This window comes from Macaca nemestrina, chromosome 1, assembly GCF_043159975.1.
Source record: "Macaca nemestrina isolate mMacNem1 chromosome 1, mMacNem.hap1, whole genome shotgun sequence".
Taxonomy (NCBI): domain Eukaryota; kingdom Metazoa; phylum Chordata; class Mammalia; order Primates; family Cercopithecidae; genus Macaca; species Macaca nemestrina.
Genome location: NC_092125.1, coordinates 155,869,647 through 155,886,140, shown reverse-complemented (window position 1 = coordinate 155,886,140; position 16,494 = coordinate 155,869,647). Strand labels below are relative to the sequence as shown.

Here is a 16,494-nt window from a genome sequence, read left to right as displayed (position 1 = left end):
AAATAATCTTGGTAGTTCCCTCTATAATACAGCCAAGCCACCTAAAAGCATTATTTCGTTTTATTTATGAAACACATCAATCTGCTTTCCAATGGGAAAGTGTGTAACAATGGCAGGATCTATTTTCCTTGAACTTCTGACCAATTAAAAAAAAAACTTTAAGAACTAGTAAGGAGGGTAAATAGTGCCAGAATATAATTAGCAACTCTATTTCCTGGACCATTTCAGTGACATTTTGAAAAAGCAACTCATCTCTCATGGGGCAGCAGAATTTCAATAGCAAAAAAAGGGGTAAGTTATGTTCCAATCCCTTTAAATCTCACCATAACCCAAGATAGAAGGAAATTGCATCACATCGAATTGTTCATCTTCAATTCTCTGTAGGTGTTCTTCAAGCACAGGACACACTTTTTTTTTTTCAAATATTTATTATTTTTTCACACTCAGAGTTACTTAAATCTGGCTTTTCTTACTAGCATTATTGTAACCAGAAAAATCTGTGAACAAAAAACATTAAAGCCATTTAATAAAATTAACAGCTTTGCAGCCATCACAATTTCAAAATGTAAACAAACATAAATACCTTTTTTCAATTATTTTGAGATCACAAATTATTTCATAACAGAAAAAAAGGCATCATAGTAAACAGTAAGCATTTTCAGTATTAAAAACGCTCTCTGGCATAGGTACCTTCCTAAAGCTTACTTGAATGTCTTGTGTTATTAAATTTCAGTATATGTATCATATTGCTATCTCAACATTTGAAGAAGAAAGTTACTGTGATTCTGTAACCCAAGTGCTACAGCTTTAAATGAAAAATTTAAATATATTAGAGGTATATGATATCAAGTTGAATACTGCTGTTTAACACTCTAAGCATACATCCTAAACTGTTAATTTTAGAAGTTAATTTCTCTAATTCCCCAAAATCTGCCAAAGTAGTTTTTCTCCTTACAGTTTGTTGTTGGGGGTTTTTTTACACAGGGTCTCACTGTGTCACCCAGGCTGGAGTGCAGGGGCGCAATCTGGGCTCACTGTAGCCTCAACCTTCTGGGGTCAAGTGATCCTTCCACCTCATCCTCCCCAGTAGCTGAAACTACAGGCACATGCCACCACACCAGGCTAATTTTGTGTATTTTTTTGTAGAGACGAGGTCACACTACATTGCACAGGCTGGTGTCGAACTCCTGGGCTGAAGCAATCCTCCCACTTCAGTTTCCCAAAGTGTTGGGATTACAGGCATAAGCCACTGTGGCCAGCATAGTACTTTTAAGTAGTTTCACATTTTATCTCTGTTCAAGAAGGGGGAAATTTTCATTCAATACAACTAAATTATGTGGCATGGAAAAATCTTATTTCAAATTTTGGCTGACAAGAAAAGGAATTATAAAACATTGTTTTGTTAAAAAATAAGCTTTATTATTCTCAACTTACAGTAATCTTAAAAATAAATAAGGAAACAAACACCACAATAAGAAAGCCAAGGCAAAATATATTAAACATATCATAGAATCATCTAAAAATGTGAATGTTTTTAAGGATTGAGATAAAAATAAACAATTTAAAATAAAAATGATTAAAATGTAAAAATGAAGCATAATAAAAAAATGAGAAAAATTTAAAAATTAAATAAAGCATTATTTAAACGAGTTGAGAAAATTACCAATGTGGAGGAAAATATTTAAATTCTCATTTCACACCAATGCCAGATGAGGTAAAAACTTAAAATTTATTTAAATCTAACTTAGAAAAACTAAACAAACAGAATTAAAGCAATATTGTTTATTACAGTTTTAAAAAGGGAGGAATTTCATAAAATCAGTAGAACAAAATTATATCAAGATGTTTGGGCTGGGCACAGTGGCTCACCCCTGTAATCCCAGCACTTTGGGAGGCCGAGGCAAGTAGATCACCTCAGGTCAGGAGTTCCAGACCAGCCTGACCGACATGGCAAAACCCCATCTCTATAAAAATACAAAAATTAGCTGGGCATGGTGGTATGCATCTGTAGTCCCAGCTACTCAGGAGGCTGAGGCAGGAGAATCACTTGAACCTGGGGGATAGAGGCTGCAGTGAGCCGAGATGGTGCCACTGCACTCCAGCCTGTACAACAGAGCAAGCGTCCATCTCAAAACAAACAAAAAGATGTTTGACTGCAATAATGTTAAATTCTATTTATCTTCAAAGATCACAAGACAAATACATCTATAAACATGCTTCACCTCAGTAATTAAAGAAATAAAGCACAGTATGTCATATATCCCCATTAAACCTTTATAAAAAATGTTAAGTGTTGATGAGTATAGGATAACAACCACTCGAAAGAGAATACAAATTTATCCCTTTTCATTAATATTGTGCAGTATGTTTTAAGAGCCTTTAACATGTACCTAAAAAATCAATTCTGGCAATACACAACAGAGAGATAATACTATATACAAGAAACGTGTATAAATATGTTCTTCGCATGGGGGATAACATGATACGTTCACTGCACAGAACATTTTACAATCATTTATAATGATAGTTATTAAGATGCATTGTGAGAATGGGAAAGTGTTACCTAACAGTAGGTTAAAAAGCAGGACATCAAACTAAATGTTTTTTACCCACAAATATGTAAAAAATATACATTAAAATAATGGAAGCAATATATCAAAATTCTAATAATAATTCTATTAATTCCCAAAATCTAATTCCTCAAGCCAGCTTTCAAAATCATTAAAATACATATACACACCTTATACCCAAGTCAAAGACTATCTACTTTACCACTAATGGAAGCAAAAGGTTTAAATTAACATACTAGACAGAGAAGGCCAGCAATGCAACGAAGAAAACTCACTACAAAAACCTGGCACCTTAGGACACTTGGGCTAATAGACTCAATATCAGGATTCAAAACTATACAACTGAATCATATGCATAGGTCATTTACTAATTCTAATTATCTGCTTTACTATTTTCTTCATTAGCAAATGTGCTAATCTTTAGGCAACTGGTTGTTCATTACTGATATCAAATATTAAATATAATAGAGTCTTGTTTGGGAGTTTCCTTGAAATATTAAGTAGAAAGATAAATAGGTTAAAATAATAAAATAAAACAAAGGAAGTTATACACACAATAGTACCATTTTTATTTGGTATCATCTGATAAGGAGAGATCTACAAGTAAATTTTCCAGAAAACTGAAACGTAACATTTAATTAACAGAGTTTTGAAAATGTTTACTTTTATAGCAATCTCAAAAGACACCAATTTCTTACTTCCTTAAACATAATACACAGAATAAAGGTTTATTATTAAAGTCATCATTGTGACGCATCAACTTACTAGGCTGCTCTATGATACTGTCATTCCTTCAGAAGTTAATGATTTTAGGAGTGTATGTCTTTATAACAGCCTTAAAACAGTATTCTACCATAGTTCCACCTACTTTTTAATAGTTCTTCCTTTTCCCCTGAAGATGTCACTTCAGCTGCCAATGTCCCTAACTCCAATGGCCAACACTGAAGATTTTTATCTGTGGACTACTTCCAATTAGTTGTTTCCTAATAAAGGCTAATGGCTTATTATACTTGGTTACAGTCATTCTGAAGGCTTCTAGATTTTTTTATGTCCAGGATTTCTGCTATGTTTCAAATGGCTGAGGTCATTAGCAATAAATATCAGCTGAATCACTGACTCTAACTTACAAATATACTGGAGTTCCAAAAACAACAGTAATAATAATACCTGAATAGTTTGATTAATCACAAAGTGATAGTCTCCTCCGGGCAAGTTACTCACTCAGTCCTCTCTAATAAGACAAAAATTACCTACATAAATGAGAAAGATCAGCTGAAAAGAAAAACAGAAAAAGCGAAAAGCAAAGGGTCAAACAAAATAATCAAGTCAAGACTTTGGACTTTGGGAAATATTTACTGAGAGTGGTTTTCAGAGTACAATTATAGTAGTTATCAGAGCATTAACGACAGAAATTTGCACCAGAGTATACACCAAATCTCTAGTAAATACTACTATAAAAATGAAACTCTTCTAGCAACTATTCCTTGTAGGCAACTCCAAACTGAATTTTCATATGAAATTTAGGTGTTTTTATTTTATTTTTGACCCATGGTCTCACTCTGTTGCCCAGGCTGGAGTGCAATGGTGCAATCACAGTTCACTGCAGTCTCAACCTTCTGGGCTCAAGTGATCCTCCCATCTCAGCCTCCCAAGTAGCTGGTACTACAGGCATGCACTACCACGCCCAGTTTTTTTTTTTGTTGTGGTTTTTTTTTTTTTTTTTTTGGTAGAAACGTGGTCTGACTATGTTGTTGCTGGTCTCAAGCAATCCTCCCACCTCAGCCTCCCAAAGTGCTGGTATTACAGGCGTGAGCCACCAGGCCAGCTTAAGGCAACTTAAAGTTACAGGTTTGTGGAAACAGGCATGGTGTCAGACCTTAAGGAAAAAATTCAAGTGAGAACGAATCAGTATTATATTATCACTGTTACTAATTTCCTCTGATCACTGAAGTTCATTAGCTCTCATCATTTATATGACTGTAATAATTGAGAAAAATGAAAATTAAATTTCTTGGTTATTTAAATTTTACTCAAGCAAAAACAAACCATGTAAAAACACATTTTTCCTCTTCCTTGGATTTTTCTCAGTATATTTCTACCAAGTACAAATAATTTCGTGTCTGTAAAAGACTGGTAATTCCCAAGACCCACTACTGAAAAGTTTATAAAACAAAAGTCCTAAGAACAAGGAACATATATTATTTCATAGATCAGATGTACGTGGACTATTAAAGGCCGAGTTACCAAGCTAAATTTATGCAGATACCTTTGCAAAGGCCATTGTAGAACTGTGACCTTCAAACTCATTGTCACTTTCACAATTTTCTACTTCTAAAAATAATAATAAAATGTACTTAACAAATGTTATTTAACAGAATAGCTTTATCTAAAGTAAAGAATTCACAAGGTTTCAATTAAGTATCACCTTAAGCTGCTGACTTTTATGACAGGAAATACCTAGCAATTCTGTGAACAGACCCAGAACTGACTAAAAAAAAGAGGAGGAGAAAATTGCCTGAAATACGGACTCGGCTGTCCTCCAACTATTATGAGCCTAACTATTCTCGGACCACGGCTCTTGACTCACTGTCAACCTTCTACATTCCTCTTTTCTCCCCAACTTGTCCAATTCCATTTCAACATCAACCTCTACACTCCCAACGTCCCCTTTTCCTCTTTCCAACATCGTATCTCTCAACGCTCACTTCTATTCCTCAACATTTCTACTTGCACTGTTACAACAAAAAACCACATTGCCCAAAGAGTGGACACTTTTCTTATGTGACTGGTCTGATAAATATTATTACTGGTAGGTTTAAGGGGGAAATTACAAAAACAACACTTACAAAATGAAAGCCGCTTAGCAACTTCAAGTATATATACCTTTGTTTGTACGAACTACTGATATGTCTACCACTCTCCAATTGAGATCACTAAATTGCAGGGTCAGAACTACCATTTTAATCACACTGATAAGCTTTTAAAACGTCTGAAAAACTCCTATATAGTTAGGTTACAGTTTAGAATATATAAAGTTAAATATGTAACAAACATTAAACATAAAAATATAAAACTCAAGTGATAAAACATTAATTTATTTAAATATTGTTTTACATGTACTTTCTGTGCAAAGCTACTAAGCACAATAAATCAACTTTACTGCAAAAATAAGTCACTTGTGATATTTTCACAAGATTATACTACCAAAAAAATCAGTACAAACAAAAAAATCTGCTTTTTATCTAAGTATGCATACATGAGTCTTGACAAACAGGCACATATCACTAAATAAAAATTTAATTTAGCTAAAAAATGTTTACTGATTGCCAATGTTGTGTTGACACCCCATTAGAACAACACTTTCTCCCTTTCATTTAAGAAACAAAAACTAAACTAAAACATGGAAATATCTGGAATGATACAGAGCAACCACAAAGGCTGGTTACAGAGATTTAAGACTGAGGAATGGAACTTTGTGGTACCTTGAAACAAGTACTGTGTTACTCTATATTATATACCTCTGTATGACGTGCAGAAAAAAAAAAAATTGTAGTTTTAAAAAACAAACTATGAATGAATTAACTAGTTACCTGATCCGTTTTGTAATTAACTCCCCACTCCCTATTTAGTACTGCAACTACTTAAAATAAAAATCCAAACACTACTTAAGAAAACGAAAAAACAAAGGCATATTGTAAATTGATTTCTGAGACATTAGGGAATTGGAGAGAAATATTAAATTGATTTCAAACTCATTTAAGAAAAATAAAGCTCAAACTCTGACACCAAAGTTTGAGTTTGCTCTTTACTAAAAAGTCGATCTGAGGCCAGGCGCGGCGGCTCACGCCTGTACAGTGCTGTAATCCCAGCACTTTGAGAGGCCGAGGCAGGTGGATCACTTGGGGTCAGGAGTTTGAGACTAGCCTGGCCAACACGGTGAAACCCCGTCTCTACTAAAAATACAAAAATTAGCCGGGCGTGGTGAAGCGCGACTGTAAACCCAGCTACTCGCTACTCGCTACTCGCGAGGCTGAGGCAGGAGAATCGCTTGAACCCGGGAGGCGGAGGTTGCAATAAGCCGAGATCGCCCCACTGCACTTCAGCCTAGGCGACAAGAGCGAGACTCCGTCTCAAAAATAAAAATAAAAATTCACATGAAACAAACAGTCTGTTACCCTAAATATATAACGTAAAACCACCATCCCTAAACATCAAAGATGGCAACGTCAGTAACACAGTGGTAATTAAAACCCTACCGATAACTGAGTTAATAGGCACGTACAAAATGATTAAAAGCAGGATTTTCTTCTGACCTCAGGTGCTATCAGAGACATAATGGGCCCTTCAAATACTGCCAAAAGTTACTGAAAATACGAAGTCAGGGTGATGAGCAAATGACACCCAGAGAAAAGAAATGGGAGGAGTTGTGTTTCAGGAGACTGGAGACAGGTACTGCAGCAGAAAACGCGACAAAATAGTTAACAGGTCTGGAATACTTTAGAAAACGGCAACACGGGAAAAACTGACAAGAACGTTTTAAAGTAAGAGGAACGGTATCCAATGGAATCATCAGGTCTGCACCAGCACGGCTCCGGACTTCCAGTGAGTGGGACAGGGTGGAACTATCACTGCGTGGGGAGAAGGACCCGGCTGAGGGGTGCATATGCTTTTGCAGGTGGCGGAGCGCCCGCAGGGGGATGGGGAGGGCAGTGTTGCCTCAATGGGGTTACTGTATTCCCTTCAAGACTATAGGAAGCTGATATAGCACGTATCCCGGCACCAAGAGGCACTCGCCCCGGGCCCCTCCCTAACGACTTGCCTTGTAGAAAGAGTTGCGGGTCCCAGGCCCCCGGAACCCAAGGCTCCGCCATCCAGGACAACTGCTCTGCCAACGAGGTCCCGCGAGAATCGAGAGATCTCGCGATACAAACACACTCGCATCTCGCGAGCTTCCTCTAACATGGCGGTACAGAAAAAAGTCAGTATTTCGGAACTTAAAAAGCACTTCACTAACAGAGTAGTGAACATTTAAAACACTGAATAGGAAGTCTTTTCCGCTTTATATGTCTCCTCCTTTCCCCTTGTACAGAAGAAAAGCGGCAATCTTAAAAACCTCCGATTACCACGGTTATACTACACAAACACAGCCCAACGCGCTGCCTCAGCCGGCCTCCCTGTCACGTGGAAACAGATTATCGGCGTGCCCATCACGTGGGCCGCCACTGAGCGAGCGCGCGCCCGACACCCTCCCAGGAGCCCTCCCCGCCCCCCTTTCGCCCGCGCACACGTGCGCGCGCACCCCCGCCCACGTGGGGGCTTCGCCGTCACAGCCGTCGCAGTCGTCGCCTCCAGCCCACCCCCTCCCAGTACTTGGCTCCAAATCCGGGTCCCAAGCCGATCGTTTGCCACCCCCATTCCCTCCCCCTTCATTCTCCCTCCCCCGTGTCTGGCCCTCACCACGTGCCCCGAGCTCCTGCTCACCTTTCACGCGGGGTCGCACTCCACGGGCCACTTGGGGAGGCGCCGCCGCCTTGGCCGCTCTCCGCCCCCGCCACGGCACTTGCTCGGGTGGCCACCGCTGCAGGAAGCTCGATAGCGGCGCCGCGGCGCTTCCAGGTGGGTCCCCGCCTCCAGCTCCTGCCACTTCCCGCAGCACCAGCGGCTCCTTCCGGTCCCCTCCTTTCTCCTCCTCGTTGGGACGGGCGGGCGGCGGCGGCGGCGACTGCTGCTGCGGTAGCTGCTGCTGCTGCTGCTGCTGCTGCTGCTGCTGCAGGCGCGCTCACTACACCGCCTGCTGGTAACCGCGGCCCGTGCAGCGCCCGCGGGTCGGGGGCTGCCGAGGCCCTTCCCGGCCCATCCCTGCCCCTGGGCGAAGGTTGGTCTTCCGAGAGCGGGTTGCAGTCCATCCCTTGCAATTGTCCAACCTGGCCCTAACAGAGGAAAAGCGTCCTCGTAGCTTCGCCGTTGGAAATTGGCTTCATTCTACTCTTTGTGGCCTCCTGAGAGATTTGTAAACCCCACCTTCCTTAGCACTGTGGTCTCAAGCCAGGAGAACATCCATATGTGTATGATGATGCTTCTGCCTCTCCTCGTTCACCTCTGGCTTTCTAGCTGGTACCACACCACGCAAACTCGAACCACTTCGGGCCTTTGCGCTTGCTGATTTCTCTGGCAGAACATTTCCTCCAGATTTTTTTTAACTCGTCGATGTTCGATGCATATTTCAGGTCCCTTCTCAGAGGGCTGCCCAGACCACTGTATCCAAAAAAGTACACCTGCACCATTGCTGTAACTCTTTACCTGCTTTTATTTCTTCATAACAGTTACAGCTTCCAGACCTTATTTATTTGTCAGTATCCTCACCACCAAGAATGTAAGATTTTTAAAAGCAGGGACTTAGTAAACTATTTTGCTCATTACTGTATCCCCAGAATTGTGTCTGACACAAAGCAGTGCTCAGTAGTATCAAAACAGATCTACTAACTATATTGAGCATGTAGGAAAATGAAGCCCAACACACATTAATGAAGATAAACAACATTTATGAGCTGTGAAAAAACAGCTAAACCTCCTTCCCTGGCTATAAAGATTATGTTCCAAAAATATAAAATCCAGTGGTAGAAGCCATTAACTGGCGCTTTTCTTTGACAATTGTCCAGTACTGCTTCATTACTTTTGTTTTCCTTTGGAACATTATTTTTTTTTAAGGCAAGTGGATACATGTTGTGCCTTCTTTTATGTTACTAATAAAAGTTATTAAATGGTTTAAATGGTGTTTTGCATTTTAGCTTTAAGTTCAACTCAAAGTAACATCTACTTCAAGAAAAAGGGTTACATATTTTTATGTTAATTAACACATCAAGTATTTATTGAATATACCAGTGTTTCTGGGTGGCAGTATGTCAAAAAAAAAAAGGGGGGGTGGGCACGGTGGCTCACGCCTGTAATCCCACCACTTTGGGAGGCCGAGACGGGCAGATCACCTGAGGTGTCAGGAGTTAAAGACTAGTCTGGCCAACATGGTGAAACTTCGTCTCTATTAAAAATAGAAAAATTAGCCAGGTGTGGTGGCACACACCTGTTATCCCATGTAATCTCAGCTACTTGGGAAGCTGAGGCAGGAGAATCGCTCGAACCCGGGAGGTGAAGGTTGCAGTGAGCCGAGATCACGCCACTGCACTCCAGCCTGGGCAACGGAGCAAGACTCTGTCTCAAAAATAAAAAAGGAAAGATAAAACATACTAGTGCCCTATACTAAGACTAAGCACGTTTCCCTAACTTGCTCTTTCTACTTATAGAGCCAAATTCTATTATAATAACCATACTTAGCATGCTTTTGATTCCTATGTGCCAAGCCAAATGCTGTGTACTTTTCTATGTTACCCTATTTTAGGCTTCTGACAATCCTATGAGATATATACTATTTGTGGTAGGCCTTGAGATGCACTTTACAGACCCCACTTCAGGAATAAAGCACTGAGCTGCTGCCACCAAGAGTCATACCCATAGCAAGCCATCGGTTGTCAGCCCCTTTCAGGCATGCCAGTGTCACAGTGTCATAATGTTCTCAGAGAGGCCACATCCAGTGACTGATCAATGCAGGGATAAAAGGCCCAGCCCTCTCACCTCCATTTGGTACAATTCTGATGGATTTTCTCATCTCCTGCAGAACAACTTGCAGGATCAGCTAAGGCATTCCATTGAGACTTCATTGAAGCCTAGCTGCTTCTGCCCAATTCAGCTTTTCTTCCCTCCCACAAGTGATGATTCCAAAATATATGATTCCAAAAGCAGGATCTTGCTCTGTTGCCCAAGCTGGTGTGCACTGGCACAGTCTAGGCTCACTGCAGCCACCCGTGTCCCTTGTAGTCGAGATACGCACCTCCGTGCCCAATTAATTTTTGTATTTTTTATAGAGATGGGGTTTGGCCATGTTGTCCAGGCTGGTCTCAAAACTCCTGGCCTCAAGCTATCCACCCACCTCGGCCTGCCAAAGTACTGGGATTACAGGCCTGAGCCACTACGCCTGGCCCCCTTTGTTATTTTCATCTAGGATCACAGAATATTGAAGATGGAAGATACATTAACAACAACTAATTCAGCAGTTTGTACAATATTTTCTGAAGCACTGGAAATTTCTTGTATACTCATATTCTTATGCCAGGATCCAATATTTGAGCCAAATAAAAGAGGACCTGGGAGTAGGCAACCAGCTGACATTTTCCTCCATCCCTTACCACAGCAGGTAAGATGCCACCTCAGAACACACTTTGAAAATCATTGATGTAGTTCTTTCAACAAATATGCCAGGTGCCATACAAGATGCTAGAGATACAGTGGTGAACAAAGCAAGCAGAGTGTCTTTTTTTTTTTTTTTTTTTTTGAGATGGAGTCTCGATCTGCCGCCCAGGCTGGAGTGCAGTGGCCGGATCTCAGCTCACTGCAAGCTCCGCCTCCCGGGTTCGCGCCATTCTCCTGCCTCAGCCTCCCGAGTAGCTGGGACTACAGGCGCCCGTCACCTCGCCCGGCTAGTTTTTTGTATTTTTTAGTAGAGATGGGGTTTCACCGTGTTAGCCAGGATGGTCTCGATCTCCTGACCTCGTGATCCACCCGTCTCGGCCTCCCAAAGTGCTGGGATTACAGGCTTGAGCCCCCACGCCCGGCCGACTAGCAAGCAGAGTTTCTACTTGGACAGAGCCCACAGTCTAGGGAGGGAGGCTGACATTTAAAATATAATCACATAAATTGAAACTGGTTAGTACCATTCATGAAAGGTGTAGGTCATAGGTCTGGGAAGTGAGGAGCGCCTCTGCCCAGCTGCGGTCCCGTCTGGAAAATGATGGGGACCTCTGCCTGGCCGTCCAACTGTCTGGGAAGTAAGGAACGCCACTGCCCAGCCACTGCACCATCTAGGATGGCAGGAGCCCCTCTGCCCGGCCCGCACTGTCTGGGAAGTGAGGAGCGCCTCTGCCTGGCCCCCACCGCTTCTGAGAAGTGAAGAGCACCTCTGCCCATTCTCCCCCACCCCCCGTCCGGAAGTGAGGAGCACGTCTGCCCCGCTGTCCCACCGTCTGGGAAGTGAGGAGCACCTCTGCCCGGCCCCCACCCCGTCGGTGAAGTGAGGAGTGCCTCTGCCCAGTCCCCTCATCGTCTGGGAAGTGAGGAGCACCTCTGCTTGGCCCCCGCCCCGTCTGGGAAGTGAGGAGCACCTCTGCCCCACCGCCCCACCGTCTGGGAAGTGAGGAACACCTCTGCCCGGCCCCCGCCCCGTCTGGGAAGTGAGCATCTCTGCCCTGCTGCTCCACCGTCTAGGAAGTGAGGAGCGCCTCTGCCCAGTCCCCTCATTGTCTGGGAAGTGAGGAGCTCCTCTGCCCAGCCCCCCACCGTCTGGGAAGTGGGGAGCGCCTCTGCCCTGCCCCTGCCACCATCTGGGAAGTGAGGAGCACCTCTGCCCAAAGGCCCACTGTCTGAGAAGTGAGGAGCTCCTCTGCCCGGCCCCCACCCCATCTAGGAAGTGAGGAGCGCCTCTGCCTGGCCGCCGCCCCGTCTGGGAAGTGAGCAGCGCCTCTGCCCAGTCCCCTCATTGTCTGGGAAGTGAGGAGCACCTCTGCCCAGCTCCCCCACCGTCTGGGAAGTGAGGAGCACCTCTGCCCTGCACCCTCCCCCAACTGTCTGCGAAGTGAGGAGCATCTCTGCCCGCCCCACTCCCACCGTCTGGGAAGTGAGAAGCACCTCTGCCCTTCCCCCCTCAAATCTAGGAAGTGGGGAGAACCTCTGCCGGCCCTCCCATTGTCTGAGAAGTGAGGAGCGCCTCTGCCCTGCGCCCTCCCCGCCACCACACCCTCTGGGAAGTGAGGAGCGCCTCTGCCTGGGCCCCCCACTGTCTGAAAAGTGAGGAGAGCCTCTGCCCGCGCCCCCCCGCCCCCGACCCGGCCCCGTCTGGGAAGTGAGGAGCGCCTCTGCCCGGCCCACCGCATCGTCTGGGAAGTGAGGAGCCCTCTGCCTGGCCCCCACCCCATCTAGAAAGTGAGGAGCACCTCTGCCCGGCCGTCCCCCGCCCCCCATACACACACCCCATCTGGGAAGTGAGGAGCGCCTCTGCCAGCCGCTGTGCAACCCTCCAAGGGTGAAGTGACAGCCTTGTGTGTGATCTTTCTGCCCTCCCCAAGTTTGCATTTTCTTTTTTTTTTTTTTTTTTTTTTGAGACGGAGTCTCGCTCTATCGCCCAGGCTGGAGTGCAGTGGCCGGATCTCGGCTCACTGCAAGCTCCGCCTCCCGGGTTTATGCCATTCTCTTGCCTCAGCCTCCCGAGTAGCTGGGACTACAGGCGCCCGCCACTTCGCCTGGCTAGTTTTTTTTTTTTTGTATTTTTTAGTAGAGACGGGGTTTCACCGTGTTAGCCAGGATGGTCTCGATCTCCTGACCTCGTGATCCGCCCGTCTCGGCCTCCCAAGTGCTGTGAGCCACCGCGCCCGGCCTGCATTTTCGACATTAAAGTTTACTTTTTAACTTTTAAATTGGAGAATATAAAAAAAAGTGCAGGTCACTATAAGAATATGTCCATATGCCCAAAAGTACATACATGTTCTAAAATACTTCTGAGGAAGCAACATCCAATCTGAGATGAAGTATGTATTCACTACTTCTAAAGTGTGAATGCATTTAGGAGTTGGGCAAAGGTGGGAAAAACACTCCAGAGAAAGAAAACAGTTGATGCAAGGCCCCCTACATGGGATGGAAGTTATTATTTATTTACTACTACTACTTACTATTGCCTGAAAGAAACCACTGGTTTTTTCCCCTTGTATATAAATCTGATATGAAGTCATATATCCTAATTCTTTCACTGGATCATGAGCTTTTTTCTATGTCATTAAATATTCTTCAAAAATCCCAAGAAATGGGCCAAGCATAGTGGCTCACACCTGTAATCCCAGCACTTTGGGAGGGCAATGTGGGAGAATCACTTGAAGTCAGGAGTTCAGGCCTAGCCTGGGCAACATAGCAACATCCCATCTCTACAAAAAATATTTTAAAATTAGCCAGGCATGGTGGTACACACCTGTACTCCCAGCTACTCTGGAGGCTAAGGCAGAAGGATCACCTGAGAGCCAAGGAGTTCGAGGCTGCAGTGAGCTATGATCATGCCATTGTAGCCCAGCCTGGGCAACACAGTGGGACCCCATCTCTAAAAAATAAAAATAAACCCTGATAAATGATTGCATAATTTATTTAACCACTCTTCTATTTGAGGACACTATCATGGCATTATGATTGGTTTAATGAGTGCTCTCATGTCCAAACACAGTATATGTCCAGATCTTTTGGGGGCTGAATCTCTAAGATTTGGGTAGTTGAATTAGTGGGAAGTAAAAGGAGAGTCTAGGATTCCTGGCTTGGGTGACCAGGGAGATGGAGGTGTTATTGATGACCACAGAAAATACTAAAGTAGGAGCAAGTTTAGATGGGGGAATGATGTGTTTCATTAGGGTATACTGAGTTTCAGGCAACCCCAGTACATCTAAATGAAGCACCCAAGAGTCAGTTAGAAACATGTCGAAGATGCTGGTTTCAGGTCTGAGCTGGAAGTACAGGTTTGTGAGTCTTTAGCTTAGAAATAGTAACTGGAACCTGAGTTTAGATTTGGTTACCCAGGGAGAGCACAGAGTGAGAAAAACAAAACCAATAACAAAACCCTGAGAAGCACTGACATTGTTGAGGGCAAGGAAGAAAGTAAAAACCACAGAGGAGAAATGAGGGACCAGAACTGTAAAGGAAAATTGAACAGTAGTAACCAAAAACCAGTGAGGAAGAAATTTGAAAATGGAGTCCTAAATGTGAACTTACTAGACAGATTTACCAGGAACCTATTTTGTCTCATACATTATGTTAAACACAAGGGGGGAACAAGACAAAACCTTTTGGTGCCTACCGTCTGGTGGGGAAGACATTGTTATACATCACCAAAAAGGCCAATATATTTGGCATATTTTTAACAATTATACCTTGTTTCTAAAAAGACATGTAGCTCACCCAAACAAATCAGTATAATGGGTAAAACAGAATTCAAAATAATTAAAATGAGAAATTTAGGGCAAAAAGAAAATAGAAACAAAAATGATGCACAAAAATACATGCTTGGTTGGATGCAGGGGCTCACACGTCTGCAGTCCTAGGACTTTGGGAGGCCAAGCTAGACGGACTGCTTGAGCACAGGGTTCAAGGCCAACCTGGGCAACATAGTGAGACCTCATCTCTACAAAAAATAAAAATAAATTAGCCAGGTGTGGTGGCGCATGCCTGTGGTCCAGCCTGTGGTCCCAGCTGAGCCTGAGGTGGAAGGATTGCTTGAGCATAGGAGGTTAAGGCTGCAGTGAGCCATGCCCATGCAACTCCAGCCTAGGCAACACTGCACGACTGTCTTAAAGTAAATAATTTTTTTAAAAAATACATGCTCTAAGGTCCTGAAAACTTACTTTAAGCTTTGTAGCAGATGTAGCAGATGTTGTAACAAGGAAAAAACAAAATCAGTTATAACAGGTTTAGTATGCCTAGGGTAACAAATATTTTGCCCAAAGGAGGCATTACTACTCCAGGACTAAGACTAAAGATGAATTTCTCTGAGTTTCTCACAATGACAACATCATGTGAAGAGTATCCTTAACAGCATCTTTCTAGTAAATCCAACAGTTAATTTTATGGGACTCCTTATTACAACATCTCTCAATCTAGGCTGAAAGCAATTCTGTGGGCTTGGAAGAGGTAAACAGCATATCCTAGGTAGGAAACTCTTGTAGTCTGTGTGTGTTTCAAATTAGCATGACTTCCACCCTAAAAACAAGCATTTCTGCATAAATTTCCTAACAAGGTTGTTCTCCTATATTACTGGTTATCATACTCAAGAAACTTAACATTGATATACTATTACCGAATATCTAATACATAGTCTATATTCAAATTTCCCAAACTGTTCCAGTATTGTTCCTTAGATATTATCTCTTCCAATCCAGGGCCCAAGCTAGGATCACACATTGCATTTAGTAGTCATGTTCTCTTAATCTTCATCTAGCCTTTTTCTGTCTATCATAACACTAATTTTTTAGAATTCAGGCAAGCTGTGTTTATGAAGTATGCCTTTAAAAAAATTATCCTGGCTGGGCGCAGTGGTTCATGCCTGTAATCCCAGCACTTTGGGAGGCCAAGGTGGACAGATTGCCTGAGGTCAGGAGTTTGAGACCAGCCTCGCCAACATGGGGAAACCCCATCTCTACTAACAATAGAAAGAAAAAAATTAGCTGGGCGTGGTGGCAGGCGACTGTAATCCCAGCTACTCGGGAGGCTGAGGCAGGAGAATCGCTTGAACCTGGGAGGTGGAGGTTGCAGTGAACTGAGATCGTGCCATTGCACTCCAACCTGGGCGACAAGAGCAAAACTTCATCTCAAAAAAAAAAAAAAAAATTATCCCAAGGGCTGGGCATGGTGGCTCACACCTGTAAGCCCAGCACTTTGGGAGACAGAGGCAGGTGGATCACTTGGAAGTCAGGAGTTTGAGATAAGCCTGACCAACAAGGTCAAACCCAGTCCCTACAAAAATACAAAAATTAGCTAGGTGGGGTGGCGTGCACCTATAGTCCCAGCTACTCAGGAGGCAGAGGCAGGAGAATCATTTGAACTGAGCCAAGATCACATCACTGCACTCCAGCCTGGACAACAGAGTGAGACTCTGCCTCCAAAAAAAAAAAAAGAAAAAAAAATTACCTTGAGTAAACAGACAACCCATAGAGTGGGAGAAAATATTCACAAACTACGTATCTGACAAAGGACTAATATCCAGGATCTACAAGGAACTCAAACAAATCAGCATGAAAAAAAAAAATCCCATCAATAAGTGGGCAAAGGACATAAAATTCTCCAAAGAAGATAT

At 43.1% G+C, this 16,494-nt stretch overlaps 1 protein-coding gene and 1 pseudogene across 7 annotated transcripts in view; both read right to left on the bottom strand.

Annotated features, from left to right (window-relative positions):
* Positions 1–9,194, bottom strand: part of LOC105482679 (zinc finger ZZ-type containing 3) — a 124,612-nt gene extending 115,418 nt beyond the window's left edge. For 2 of the 7 annotated variants that reach the window (XM_071090910.1, XM_071090907.1), the window contains exon 1: positions 7,390–7,769. Coding sequence is in view for 1 of the 7 variants with exons in the window: in XM_071090913.1 (XP_070947014.1) it covers positions 8,052–8,476 (425 nt within the window). In the remaining 6 variants the exon portion in view is untranslated. Of the gene's footprint in view, positions 1–323; positions 1,443–7,389; positions 7,770–8,051 lie in introns of those variants that run through there. The other 5 variants (XM_011742907.3, XM_011742902.3, XM_071090913.1 and 2 more) reach the window with 4 other exon arrangements.
* Positions 9,195–10,976: 1,782 nt separating this feature from the next.
* LOC139356158 (uncharacterized) lies at positions 10,977–12,635 on the bottom strand (annotated as a pseudogene).
* Between the last annotated feature and the right edge of the window lie 3,859 nt (positions 12,636–16,494).